Below are 15,369 nucleotides of genomic sequence, written 5' to 3' on the forward strand. Positions count from 1 at the left end.
AAAGTGTATTGTTTTTATATATAAAATGTCTGCAAACACGTTGTGTGTTGGTAGTATTTTTTTTCTAATGAAAATTGTATTATTTGCTAAAATAAATCAACACTAAATATAAAAGCGAAACCCCTTCCCTACAATCATCTTATGGAATTTTTTAACATTGTTATTTAGCGTTAGTTATACATTATTTCCCATAATTCATCACGAATGGCTGCGAGCCTGTGACGTATGGCTTTCTAGGGAGGGGATAGGAAGAAAGTGGTCAACATCCAAAGCATCGGAATAAGGATTAAAATTCAGAGGTAAATTTATTTTAATGTCATTTCCTTCTAGTCGATCCACTTAAACCTCAGTTTGCCACTTTATCACCGGGTAAAATGAAACTGACCATCTTTGCAGGAACGATAAGTAATCTCCACAATAAACGTTTATCGTTAGCCCCTTAGCTTAGCGATGAGCTAAAGTGTTGCTATCCAGCGAAGCTATGAATGTGTAGAGAAATAAGTGGCAGCTGACTTACCTAGCCTAGCCTCTGGCTAACTAGTTCCCATTTAGCTTTCTGTGGCTTACGAGCTGAAGAGAAAAACACTCTAAAGATATGTAACGGCAGATGCAAAATAAGCAGCCTAAGATTAATTTACAGCAGCTAACCAGCGACGTATCAGGCTGGAGACGATGTAATCATGATATGAGATCAGATATCCACCAGAATGCTAGCATCGTAAAGCTAACAACCTCAGTACTGTGACATTAAGTTGTGAGAACGATATTGTTCAGTCAGCTAAAGGTTAACCTTGCAGCCACTGAGTGCCTATAAGGTCACGCTTATGTTTGGAAACTGCGCGGCATTGTGTGCGCAGCCATGTAAAAGTTAACTGTCACCGTCGGTTTGAAGTGACAGCTTTCATACGCAGCATTTAACGTTTTCCTTTAGAGGTAACCTGATGAATTTTGATTGATTAGAAGTCACCGAGTAGCTAGGGCTAAGCACCAGCTATCTCATGACATCTGTCACTGGAGTAAGAAAGTTCCAGATCGCGATGTGTAGCTTTAGTTTCTGTGAACAGTGTTTATGTCTCTTACTAAGTAACTACTTGCGGTGATTTCAGTCTGACGTGTTGAAGAAAAAAATTCGCTGCTTTTGACTGACACCCGCAGGTCCGCTACATTAGGGGGTGAACATGTTTAAAACGGGCATTTAATGTAGTAAAAAAAAACCTTATTCTGCCAAAAGCACACATAGCTGTGGCTCTGTCTAGTTATTTGTTGCCAAATGTTCCTGTCTGTCAGCGTGGGGCTACATAGTGACAGCTGATATAGTTTAACTGGGCAGCCCTAGTCAGATCTGCTGCTGAATCACTAAACGCTGATAAATATATTCAGTCTTTATATTGGGCTCAGCTATGAGAAACTATGAGTTTCTGCTCAACAGTGTTTGCTTTTTTCCAATTACAATTTGTAATAATTCAGCTGAGCTATACAACCTAAGAGCGTAAGTGAAGTAGCTTCTTTCTTTTTCAGGGTGAAACATTAACGTGTGAGAGTGCAGTCCTTCTTGCCAAGGAAGGAGAGGCATCAGAGACCATGAGTGAGAATGGCCCTCATACGGAGGTGCCTATGTACTTTGAGGTGGAGGTGGATCAGCTGGAGCGGGATGACGAAGAAGATGACAAGATCCACTTTGGCAAAGACAGTGACCTAATTGCTGAACCTTCGTCATCCTCTGGTCGGGTCTATGACCGCACCACGGTCCTCATTGAGCGGGACCCAATACGACTGGATGAGGAGGGAGAAGAGGAGGGTCACTGTGGAGGGGATGAAGATGGAGTCACCTTCCTAACAGAGGGAGAAGGTGATGGAGATGAGGAGGAGGGATCGCTGGCCTTTATGACAGACCCAGATGGGATGTCGCAGGGTTATGTGCACCACACAATTTCTCCTGACCAGATCCAGTTCACAATAAATCCAGGGTCCACCCCAATGCCACGCAACATCGAGGGGGCTACGCTCACCTTGCACTCTGAGTGCCCAGAGACCAAGCAGAGAGAGGTGAGCAAAAATAAGTGCATCTTGTCCAGCTGTTACAAGACATATGCTTGTTTGGTCATCAGAGGCTCCTCTGATTGGCTCTAAGGTAGTGCACATGTATGACAGATTGCAGTGATTGCTTGTCTAAGCTGTTTCAGTTATTACAACAAATTGCAGAAGAGCAGATGGTTTAAAGATTTTATGATTTTATCCTCTAATAATATAGTGATCATTTTTTTTAAATCTAGTTTGTCCTGGTGAAAAATGGTGTGCAGTTGAAAATATGTCACTGTGCTTCAAGTTCTTTTAAAGGATCTTCTCAGCAACTATGCAGAAGTTGCCATTCTGTTGCCTTCAGCAGTAACCTATCTTAATTAGCAGAGATGAGCAGCATAGTAAAACCATCTGATAGGAAGTTTGCACTTGTTAACCAGTAGGTACCTAACATAAAAGGTAGGGAGGCACATTGGGGAAAAACATGGTTCTCTTTCCTGTGTTTAATCAGTTGATTTAGATGATATATAGCCTACAGAGCCATCTTTACCACTATTATGATCCTTTCTTTTAACAGTAGTCTATAAACATCTGAGGAGCACAGTTGTGGGACATTTGTGAGAGAAATGTTGCCAGATTCTTGTCTGATACAGGATTGTAGCTCACAACAGCTGTATATTTTTAATTGATGAAAGGTCTGGACTCCGGGCAGGTCAGTTCACCACTAGGACTCTTCCACTTCAAAGCCATGCAACAGATGCAGTAGCATTGTCTTACTGAAATATTTAAGGACTTTCACAAAAAAGACATCATCTGGGTAAAGCATATGTTGCTCTAAAGCCTGTATAGACCTTTCAGCATTGTCTTTGCAGATGTGCAAGCTGTTAATTTCATAGGCTCTAATGTATGACCCACACAATCAGAGATGCAGGCTTTTGAACCGAGTGCTGATAACAAGCACGTTGGTCCCTTTCCTCTTTAGAGGTTGCAGGAAAAATGAGGATGCAACACGACCTGAACAGTTAACTGTGTTCACAGACACAGACTTCTAAAAGTGTTCCTGAGCCCATCCAATGATTTTTGGCCTTATCCCTTGCACACAGAGATTTCTGCAGATTCTCAGAATCTTTTGAGGAACAATATTCTGAAATTGTTCCACAACTTGTAAATGTAGATTCTTTTGTAAATTGGTGAGCCCCTTCCGTAAAAGAGAGGCAGCTTACTTCTAACACTGCCTCTCTACGATCCTCTTCTTATATCCAATCATGGTATTGGCCTTTTTTTTAACAGTTCATCTGATTCACTGCAAAGTGTTGAAAGCGGTTTTGTTGCCCCCATCCTAATGTTTTTATGAAATGGTAAAATGTCTGCTTAAACATTTAGTAAGTTTATTGTGTTCAATAGAAGTTACACAAAAGTTTTTGTTCATTTTACACAGCACCAAGACTTTATTGGGTTTAAAAGTTTTATAGAACAATAGAATTACACTTAAAATTGACTGCAAACTTTTCAGAGTAAAGCATTATGACTATATTGTCTTGATCATGGTATTTTCATATTTTAAAATCATATTATGTATTGAAGATTAATATACTAGTAAATTTAGATTTTGTTATCATTAGATGGGTGTGGTGCTGGAGCAAATGCCTTATTATTTCTGAATATTATTGGCAGAAACTTTGCTGCTTTTGTAGCCAGTTTTGGTTTGAAAGGTGAAGTTAAGTCAAGGTTTGATTTTATTTGTTAGCAGTGTCCGCTCAGTTTTTAACCCCTTTACCAACTGCAATAATAACAAATATCTAAAGAAAAAGATTTTGAGCAACCCTCTGAATTAAAAGACAACTATATATTTCTTGCAGCAGTATAGAAGCATACCGGGATCTTTTATTGTGTGTGTCTGTATATGTATGACTTCAAGCCACTTCTGAGAAATGAATTTAAATTTATATTGCACAACAGTACAATATAAAGTGGTGCCACACTCTTCTGCAGGCCTGGAATCATAAATAGTCATGTGCATGCAGGTCTTTGTAATATGTTAAACAAAGCAAATATGAAATATGAATCCCCGCGGAACGCGTGCACTGGGGTGTGGATGGTTTGTCCAATATTTGTTGGCCACGCTAAGCACTCCTCTTTCATAAACCAATTTGTAATGGAGTGGTCTCTTCCACTATGCGTGTGGGAAGCTGGAGCATAAAGTGCTCCCTCGCAATGATCATATTCACAGTGTGGTAGAATCACAATGGTGTGGGAGATAAATGCAGATCTGAGCTGCCAGCTTTAGCAGGGTTCTGCTGTGGGTTTGCGTAGATATTTGCTTAACAAATGATCCCTGCCACACACTAATAACCAGACTGAATGGTTTCAGACTACCATTGCTCAGATTAGCGCTTGTCAGAAGGACCGAAAGCTAAGTCAGCTGTGTGTAACTTTCACTGTATCACAGTTGTGATACTGGGTGTCGTGGAGTTCTGCAAACACTGCAAGGTTCATGCTGAGTTTTCTCTGATGCATCTAATATTCTCACTTGCCTTGCTTTGATTTAAATTGGGCTACAATTCGTTTTTACAAGAATACTAAGAGGATTTAATTTAGTAAATGAGGTAATAGCAGCAGAGGAAGGAGAGTCTCTTGTTGAGGAGGCCAGCCACAAGTTTTCTCCTCCTGGTTTTGTGTTCAATACACTATAGAATAGAGACTGGGCTGCTTTTATTCACAGTGCCCCCAGGATATTTGTGTGAGAGCAGAGCAGGAGACTGCCCCACTGCAATGGACATCGGTGCTGTGAAAGAGAATTGAGGGTTAGTCATCACTGATGTCCTTAATGCTCACCCGCTTTGTGTACTGATGGGAGGTTGAGTCATTAAGTTCAAATCCTATCCAAAAGGCCACCCTGAGTCAGACTGTCACCTCATTCAATGGCAGGGCAGGTTATTATTATTTCTGAGCTGGATTTACTAATTTCTCCCTGTCTTGTTGAAATGGTGTTGTTAAATAAAGTTAAAACGCAGATTAACAGATTTTTTTTAAAGAGATTTGATGCAATCCTTTTCTTAGCACCAGCATTATTTCACTATGTTTTAATTCCACTTACCATGTTTATTCTCTCACTTTCAGGTAAAGCGGTACCAGTGCATGTTCGAAGGCTGCACAAGGACGTACAGCACAGCAGGAAACTTGCGGACACACCAGAAAACGCATCGGGGCGAGTACACATTTGTGTGTAATCAGCAAGGCTGTGGAAAGGCCTTTCTCACCTCTTACAGCCTTAAGATCCACGTCCGTGTTCACACCAAGGAGAAGCCATTCGAGTGTGACGTACAGGGCTGTGAAAAGGCGTTCAACACGTTGTACAGGTGAGCCTTTTTTGTTGTCTTTCATGTCGCTGTCTTTACATTGCTGTGGAAACTTGAAGTTTATATGAAGTCACCTTTATCATCACTGTAGGTTCCATTTCAGTTTTGTTAGACTTGATCAAAAGTAGGTTAAGATAATTAGACCTAAGTGTTGGGGGCAGTACACAAAGCGTGATGCAGTAGATGTTTTGACACCAAAAAATGACTCAAGCGACTCGGGACTTGATTAAAAGAGGAACATATTTCAGTCATTCCGTCAGGTCTCTTGTTTGACCACAAGATATATCAGATGTACAAATCAAAGGGCATCCAAGTATCCAGTTTGCACTGTTTCAGTAGCAATGTCATGTGTCTGTGGCTTGATGCTGCTGTGCCATCATCGTAAGCTACACAGGGCTTAGAGCTGTTGAGATTCCTGATCTAACTTTACATTGTGGATCACATTAGTGGTTCGTCATGGTTTGCTTCGCATAATCAATCTTTGCAGCAAAATAAAACTGGTCTTCCTCATTCACTGAAACGCCATGCGTTTCTTGGAAAAGATAAGAAGTATGATTTAAAAAAAATGCACCAAAACTTAACAGAAAATAGAATTAACAGAGCACTGCTTTCCTTTTTACGTTGTGCTACATTCTTGGTTATTAAGACATGTTTGCAGACAAGTAAGCGTTTATTCACCATTTACCTGATCTTAGTGCATCTCCTCGAACAAAAAAATCTTTCGTTCCATTTATTGTATCAGCACGATGGATGCCAAAAACACTCAAAGTATTCTCTCTCTTTCCCTCCAACGTTTACCCAAAAATATGTGTTTATTAGACACTTAATTTTCGTATATGATTTGTTCTTGGATAAAATCTCTTGCACTGAATCCAAAGTATTTCCAAACAACTGATGATGATCCACTTTAAGGGACAAGCTCTTCATGTTCTCCTGTGCCAGACATTTTTTGATTTTTGCTGTATATCTGGTCTTTTGATGTGGTGTTACTCGTCCAGATCAGTCCAGCACTGCACGCTGTGTTGTCCAGGGCACAGCTGTGATTGACTGATGCAGGCACGTGGTCAGGTGCTGTTTTTTTTTAGGAAGGGCTTGGTTTGCTTTTGCTTTCCATTCAGTTTGCAGAGCATGCATTTTTAGTATCACTAGACCATGTTCATTTAAATGTGAGAAGCCAAAAATCGTGATTGAGTTTAAAATTCTATTAATAGCCCCATTTCCCGTCTGACTCATCTCTTTCTTTTTTTTTGAAAGATTTTTTTAAATGAAATGATAGCACATGCTGCTGAATGCCACTGCGTTTACTTTGTCCCGCTCATATTTTCCCATTGTGGTTTAATGAAACACTATTTTCTCTGCAGGCTAAAAGCACACCAGAGACTTCACACAGGCAAGACTTTCAACTGTGAATCAGAGGGATGCACAAAGTACTTTACCACCCTCAGTGACCTGAGGAAGCACATTCGCACACACACTGGGGAGAAGCCATTCCGGTGAGCATTTCCTTTTTCACAGCAGGTTTAATTTTCTCCCAGTTAAGGTGAAGGAACTGCTGTACAAAACTTTAAGGGTATTTAAATTTTACTTATCCATGTCAACTATCCATTTTTCTTCATATAACGACACAGGGGGGCAATGGGTCATGACTTTAATCTAGAAGGATGATGAAATCCAGCCTTGAATGTTTTTCACTTTGTTTACATTTGATCTCACACTGTTTTTTTGTTTTTTTATGTTTTTGCTTTCAGGTGTGATCATGATGGTTGTGGAAAAGCCTTTGCTGCAAGTCATCACCTAAAAACACATGTACGGACTCACACAGGTATACAGTGTTCTGGTTCACCTCAATTATCTAGGGAAGCTTCAACAAAGATGTATTTATTTAGCTCTTTGCTCTAATGATTGCATGCTTGTTTAGGGCAGGTGAACACCTTTCCTACATGCCAGCTGTCAAACACACAGACAAATACTAGCTTCCCATGTATTTGGTGGGGTTTTTTCCCCTTATATATCAATATAGTAGATCATGTTCAGCTGAACAAGGAATGACTTGAACTGGCTTATGCTTTGTGTTGTTGAAAAAGAAACAATTACATGTACAAGAACAAGCTGTATCAGGATATTAAAATCCAGCTACAGGATTCATTGTACTGTGTCCATTTGGCTGGATTTTGCATATTCAGACTGAGGAAAAAACAAAAGCATGTAGCTTAACAGTGATGACACTGCATAGGTAGAATACTGATTGGGTAATTTACCATTACCCAATCAGTAGCCCCATAAAGTGCTATTTAAGTACCAATGTAACACTTTGTAAAGGGTGTGGAGAGGAAGTACTTCTACTGTTTGCTAATTGGCTGAAAAGGGGACTTTACTGGAAACAAGAGAACCACAAAAAAAAAAATATCGAAGATCAAAAATACACCATGAAAAGCACAGACATTTCTTCTGTACTTGGTTTCACTTCAGCTATTCGTATGTTATAACTTCATGCCTGGCTGATGCACCAACAGCAGCACAAGCAAGAATAGCCCACAGATTTTTATCACAGACTTTGTACACTGCGTCCATCTAAAAACAGAGCTCTCTGCAGAGAGACGGGCCACCCCGACTACGAAGGTGCTCGCCCTGCTGGCCCATCAATTCTGCTTAACTGACCACTCAAAGCACTTTTAACTATAAGCTTCCTTCACCCAGTCACATACAAGAGCTTTATTCTATACCTAACCTACACCTTTTCTAATCATCACACACACCATATCTTACCCAAGGACACTTTAGAATGAAGCTAGGGAGCAAACCACTAACCTTCCCCTTGAAAGACGCCCCCTACTACCTCCTGAGCCACAGTTGCCTCAAGGTTGAAAACAGGACAGTTTTCATTATTTTTAACGTTTGGTTTTGCTTTACTACAAACAGTTTTGTATGTTTTGACTTCTGTTGTCTCTGCAGCGACTTAGCTTAAGAACCAAGAATTCTGCGAACACAAAGAAGACTAGCTCATATTAAGAGTTGTTTCACATATTTCTAACACTGCCCCCTGGTGACAGTACATAGCTATAGCGTGTGTAAGTCTGCAACGCTAGAGTAAGAGCAGGAAACAGCCATGCTGGTCCCTTGAAAATTTTATATTATTGTGACAAGAGTAAAGCTGACTTTTTAAAACCCATACGGCTGCATTTTTTTGTCACTGAAAAGTCATCATTTTATTAATAAAGCTGCAACTTTGAATTAGGTTACTTTTTCCTGCCAGGAAAGATATAAATAGTAAAGAATAATAAATAAACGAATCAGTCTCAGTCTGTATTTTCTGCCTTTGTCTCTGCTCATTCTGTAGGGGAGAAGCCATTCAACTGTCCTAGTGATGGCTGTGAGAAGACTTTTAGCAGCCAGTACAGCTTGAAGAGTCACATTCGGGGCCACGACAAAGGACAGTCCTTCAGCGTCTCTCTCACCCATCCACTCTCTGAAGTGAGTCACAGCACAGCGTCTTGTCAGAGTGTGGGCACACTTGGCACAGTCATCGTGTTCTCCATGGACAGCCTCAGGGCTACATAACACTGTGCTCCTCGTGCCATTTACTGTATGCTGTGTTCTGAAGTAAAGTGCTCTTTTGTTGCTTTTCACATAATAAACAGTTGTGTTATAACATCTCATATCACAGGTATTACTACATGGTACATTGACTTTCTACAGAGCATGTCACCATAAAAGTAAAGTATTTAACTTTTCCACTTGTGCAGTGGCCTGTGTTTTTAATGGCAAATGTTTATAGACCAAGTAGATTACATTGTTCTTTCTTTAAAGGAATAGTTGTTAATTATGTCATTATGTAATGGACTACCTTGTATGGTAAAGCCTAGATTTTTACCTATTTTTTACAGTAGCTTTCATTTCCACGACTCAGCACTTGGGGTGGCTACTTTAATCAGGGACCTTTCGATCTCTTAATTGCAGGATGCAAATCACTCGCTGTGCCTCAGTGACTTGAGCCTCATCTCTACAGACTCAGAACTACGAGAGAACATCCATAATGTGAGTTTGAACTTTATTTCACCTTTGTCAAACAGACTGTATTGACACAGTAGAGGAGCTGTCAGGATGATCAGTGAGATGTCAGTTAAAAGATATTTTCAGTCTTCAGTTTTTATATTCACTGTATTAAAATGTCAAGGTTAAAAGTGCACTGAGTGCACTTTTTTAAAGGCTTTTGTTCATTTAAATTTTATTGCAGGCTCAAAATTTGGACCTCAACAATGCCACCCCTGTGAAAATCTTTGAGCTTATGTTCCAGAGTCCTGAAAATAGCATCAGCCAAGATGATGCTCATCCCAGCGGTAAGAATATTTCATTTAAAAATCGACCTGTTTGGGTTTTCTTAAAGTTCTTGTTCTGAGAAGTTTTTTTTCCCCCTTGACCAGAGAACCTTGCTGAGCCCTTCGGCTTGGACACTCCCACCCAACCGGGAGTGACAGAAGCCTCCTCTCTCATCTCTTTCTCTGTCAATCCTACCTCCTCATCTTCTTGTTCACAAAACGCTGCAGTCATGGAGGCTTCTTCCCAGCTCAATCAGAGCTCTTCCTCCCAGACCTCCACCCCTGCCTCCATCACTGCAAATGTTAGCACAACACAGCCTCCTGCTTTCATGCAGCAGATCTCAGACGTGCCACAGGCTTCTGTCCAGCCACAAAACCACGTCACCCCCCAGCAATATGTGGCACTGCCACCAACATTTCTACAGCAAGATAGTACTACCCAGACCACTCCACTACCACCACCCATTGCTACGCCTGCTCCTGCCCCTGCACTGACTGCCACAGCACCAGGTCCTGCTGTTGTTGCAGCTACCACAACAGATGCTCCAGCACCTGTGGCTCAACCTGTGCCTTTGGCCAATAATCCTGGTCCAAACTCTGGCCCTGGTCTGGCAACCACCCCTGCCACTATCACCATAGCACCCACACAGAACCTGCTGCAGCCCAGCTTGGTCATGTCTGACCAGAATCTCCAATGGATCCTTAGCAGTGCCACCAACAGCCAGCAGAACCCAGAGCAAGCAGTGAGTAATGATCCCACACAGAATCTGTTCTCCTCTTCATCTTGTTCACAAGAAAACAAGGTAGCACAAACAAACTATGAAACATTAGGGAAAGTATGGCTTTTAATTCATACACAGTCCATCCCTTTTTGATACAGTCTAAAAAAAAAAAACCCCAAAAAAAAGAACATGGTGTAATCATCTTGAGGATACTGATATTTATTGTTAACCCTTTTGAACTTTGGTGTTTTTGTTTATTCACAGCCACATCAAGGAGCTCCAAAAGTGGAAAAGGTTTTCTTCACTACAGCCATACCAGTGGGAGGTAATGCTGGTAAGCCACCGTGAAACCAATCTTGTGCTGTTGACATTGGCCAAAGACTAAGGAAATCATACATTTGTTTTGCCACTAAAATACTTGGGTTAATGATGATTAGTTAAATAGTATGCAATAGTTACTAGGAAAAGTATTTGGTAATACAAACGCGAAGTTTGAGGAAGGAAATGGCAATCTCAGGCTGAGGCTTGATAGTAACCATCTTTCATTTTTGCTAAATCTTTTTTCCACCTAATTAAATGTAACATTTATGAAATGGGGAGGAAAAAAGTAAGATTCCCTGAACTCTTTTTTTTTTTTTCTTATTAAGAATTCCCCAAATATATTAATATAAATTGACCAGAAACAGAAAATGGGGGGGGGGGGCTCTAATTAGCAAGTTGAAGTCAAAGATTTTTGATTTGTTAGTGATTGCTGGTGAATTTACAGCTCTTATGGTCCTTAAAAGAACCACTGCCAGGTCTACCAGATGATGGTGTTTTCATCAACGTTTACAGTTCATGTTGCTGATAGGAACATGTGGTCACCTAATCTATTGTAATGTTTCCATCTGTAAATATTGACAGGGTACAATCAGACAGCCTACTTTTGCAGACACCACTGTGGTTTTGACTAATTTCTTTGCATTGGCCTAATCAAACGTAATGTTTCTGTTGTAGGTAACTCAGTCCAGCAGATCGGCCTCAGCCTGCCAGTCATCATCATCAAACAGGAGGAATCCTGCCAGTGTCAGTGTGCCTGCAGGGACTCTGCTAAAGACAAGAGTGCAAAGAGTGCCTCCTCCATCGTTTCAGCCCCATCACAGCAGCAGCCACCAGAGCCCCCTCCCCCGCCACTATCAGAGCCTCAGCACCATTCAGCAACTTCATCTTCCTCATGCTGCCCCCCCAAGTCTTCCTCCAAGGTGGGTGAGGTGACACTGGAGGCCCCCTCTTCTTCTTCTTCTTCTTCCTCCTCCACAGCTCAGACTTTCTCCACAATAGTGAGCGGCACTGCCGCCAACCCACCCTCATCTGACGGGTTAGCCAGTATGGACGTCTCAGACTTCCTGTCCCTGCAGAGCCCTGAGACAGCCGCCAACATTGAGGCTCTGCTGCTGGTCGCAGATGACTTCAGCATGGCTACTGATGGCAATCCTTAAAAGAGCTGCCTTTGGAGTCTGGCACCACATGTTTGTCTGTTGCACCCACTCGCCCACAAGCGTCGATTCCACCCACACCTCGAGTCACTCTCCGAAGTTATGCCTCTTCTTTCACCCTATATAGCGTGTGCATTGAAACCCCCCCAGTACCTGCAGTGCATTCTGCTTTGTATGGCACTGGGACAGGTATGGTATATATACAAAGTATGTGTAACTTTTCTGTTGAGTCTCATTGCAGTAGTTGAGTTTTAGCAACTTAAACGCTAATTAATGCAGGGAAAAGGCAGTAGATCCTTTGTTGAAAAGATAAACTCTTTATAATAATCCTCACTCTGAATTGATTGAAATGACCAAGTGTTGTCCAAGCACTGATAATTTAGAGTTTCATTGTCCTGGCTTGAAGGTCACACACCTTAGCAGGAAAACAAAACTCGTCTGTCCTTGTACTGTATCCTCGTACTGTACTACAGGTCCTAACAAATTCTTTAGGCTGGTATGCAAATAACCATAATGCACTGTATATGAGAGGATTTTGCTACAATTTTAATCAAGCATTGCTCCCAGCAAAAATTTAAAGAGCTTGGTCACACAGCTTCCCACGTGGCTGTCTTGTAATATGAAGTGATTTCCTCAGTATTTTGTTTGTTTTCTATGAAGACTAGTGCGGTCCAGATAATGTGATGATTCTTTTTTACTTTTTTTGAGAACCTGTGATCAGATCTGCCTGTCTCTTTAAGCGACATAACGTCAATAAGTTGCCTATAACTTAAACTAACTTAAAATTGTATATGTTAATTTATTTAAATGCCTGATTCTTTCAATATAATGATACTATCATCTTTGAGATAGCAGAAATAATCTATTAATTTATTCCAATCACATGTTTTTTTTAAGTTGAGCTGCTTTTTTGTTACTGAATTGTTTTACCTTCATAAGAACGTAAGTATTGTAAAAACGAGGCACGTGTAGTAGACTGCACAGTCAAGCAAAATATCCTCTAGGATCTGCTTGTTTGCAAAAACTTGCCCACAACTAAACTATAAGGAACTACTGTCAACATCCCATCTTCTTTAGGGTTGTGACCCTCTCAGGGATGCATCAAGTCATAACTGTTCCTGGTTCCCACAATTTTCTCAGACATGCATTTTCCTTGCCGGACGGCCCACACTCGCAGTAGCCCTACGTTTTTGCTGCACTCTTCCCTGTTTATTGCACACTAACTTGTAAAGTTGGTTCTGCATATCGGTTAGGCTGATTTGCGGCACCACTACAGAGTTTTTGTATAAACCTGCTGTAAAGTAGCATTTAAAAGATGGTGTCCTGGTGACAATGTAAATATGGTACATTTTAGTGTAAACATCTTTGAAAAACTTGTAGATTATTCTAGAATTTGTATTTTTGTATAGACTTTTGAATTGCTAACTCTGAGTTTGAACCTAATGTATACTCTGTTCATTCTTCTCCCCGTCACGTTTATGCAGAAGATGTTTTTGCTGTGTTTTAGTTGAATAGTTATACAAGCCGCTGGGTTTCTGTATAGTCCACATTGTAAGAAAATATATGTAATGCATAGCCTCTGGCTCAGAGTATAATTTAACAGTATTGTTTCGCATGGGACACAATGCAATGATGATAGAGTAAAGGCATTATGCCCTGTAAATGACAGTAGAGCTTCTTGGCCTTACAACATTAATTGTTCTGTAAGCCTCCTTGCCTTGATAGCCTCTGCTTTAGTAATCGGCTTGTTGACACTCTGTTTTCACATTCACCGACTCTCAGGCAGCCATTCCAGCAGCAGATCACACCAAGGCAAAAGCATGGAGATTTTCCAGTTGTGATATTGGGAAAGTCGAATGGGCTTTACCAATATAATACTATAATATTTCAGCATTGACTTAAAAGAAGAAATTAAACTCAGCTATATAACAGATGCAGACATTATGATTCTGCTTTTAATTTCCAATTTGCAGAATCAATCTTTAAAAAAATAAAAATAAAAAAAAAAGTAAAGTTTTAATCTGGCTCCTCTGGTGTGATTTAGGAAATTTATAGGAGCCACAAGGCAAATTTCCTCCCATAATACAATATTAATTAGATGTCTGGAGCATCCAAATCTGACATTGACTCCAGTGGATATTAAAATAATTCCCACAAAGAAAAAAAAAAATACCACCGGGAGTCGTACCTATTCACCATTATACATTTTCATACAGATCATTGGTGAACCCAACTATGCAATTTTAAGTGTGGTATTTACAAGTTCAGTTACCGACTCAAAGATTAAATGGTTACTTATGCCTCCCATTAAGTAATATTTGCTGCAATATAGCTTTGAGCTACAGTGCTCCTGTATATTTTGCATTGAATGGTGTGAATCTGGACTGTAGTGAATCCATGAAGTACTGTTTCACAGCCACCCTATGGCCTCTGTAATTGGTTTAATATCAGCTGGATTTGCATGTTTAAGTATTTGGCAGTTTTGTTATTTTAATCAGATATTTTCCATTTTAAGCTTAAATATGTTTAGAATTCCATCCAGTTTCATCATTTCGCACGCTTCAGTTTAACATGTGAATTATTGGTTTCTTTCATTAAACAGAGAAATTTTGCCTTTGTCGGCCAAGTTCACGTGGCTAATATTTACATCAGTCTGTAGTGTCAGCAAATCAATTGTGGCGACATTTGTTTGGAAGCAGATTGTTCACAAGTGTAGATTCTTTGGAATTTCTGCCATCAACATTTTCCACCAAACAGGCTATATTTTCCAGGAAGAGCTGGGGCAGGGAGAAAGAGGAAAACGACATGCTTCCAAAGGAATGTCTTGACACCCAAAGAGTGAGGAAATGTTAAGAATTTGTATTTTTTTAAAGAATGTATAATGTGAAACTGTTTGCTTATGCGTTTCATATAAATATGAGTAACTTTCTGAATTGAGAGCAATATAATACTAATAAAACCTTATCCTTGTCACTGAAATGTTTGCTTGGTGAAGCATTTTGTGTTACTTTAATAGAATTCATTCATTTAGTTAGATAGCAATCAGCAGGTGGGAGGGGTCTTCCTCTTCTCTTCATTTCTGGAGTGGTGCGGACACATCCTGGGGGGATTTCCTCTGTAACATTTAACCAGTATCATTTAAAAAAAAAACAAAAAAAAAAAACCACACAACACACACACACACACACACACACACACACACACACACACACACACACACACACACACACACACCAATAACCATTTGTAGTAGAATTCAGAGACCAGAAGAAAACTCACTTCTAGGGCATGACGCAAGTCCTTCAAGTCATTCTCGATCTTTTTGCACAGGGCTATTTTTTCAGACAGGTCCAACAGTCTGTCCTCGATGTCCTGTAGAGCCTGCGGAGGACGTGTTGGTTAAAATGCCTAGCACCATCAGGCTAAAATGTCATGCTGTGACTCACCTGTCTAGTCTCGGAGCCTGCCTCATCAACGC

General features: G+C 40.4%; 1 protein-coding gene across 1 annotated transcript; it reads left to right on the top strand.

Moving 5' to 3' along the window:
• The first annotated feature begins 238 nt into the window (after window positions 1–238).
• Window positions 239–13,380, top strand: mtf1 (metal-regulatory transcription factor 1). The gene is made up of 11 exons (XM_085365375.1): window positions 239–299; window positions 1,519–2,046; window positions 5,140–5,378; window positions 6,740–6,871; window positions 7,127–7,200; window positions 8,716–8,849; window positions 9,336–9,413; window positions 9,613–9,715; window positions 9,800–10,437; window positions 10,681–10,750; window positions 11,413–13,380. Exons 2-11 carry the CDS (start codon window positions 1,582–1,584, stop codon window positions 11,892–11,894), a joined length of 2,415 nt encoding a protein of 804 aa, XP_085221501.1. The 5' UTR covers window positions 239–299; window positions 1,519–1,581; the 3' UTR covers window positions 11,895–13,380.
• Window positions 13,381–15,369: the final 1,989 nt, after the last annotated feature.

Source organism: Diplotaxodon limnothrissa, linkage group LG11 (genome assembly GCF_057381915.1).
Source record: "Diplotaxodon limnothrissa isolate DT_005_m linkage group LG11, D_limnothrissa_male_GT1.1, whole genome shotgun sequence".
Classification (NCBI taxonomy): Eukaryota; Metazoa; Chordata; class Actinopteri; order Cichliformes; family Cichlidae; genus Diplotaxodon; species Diplotaxodon limnothrissa.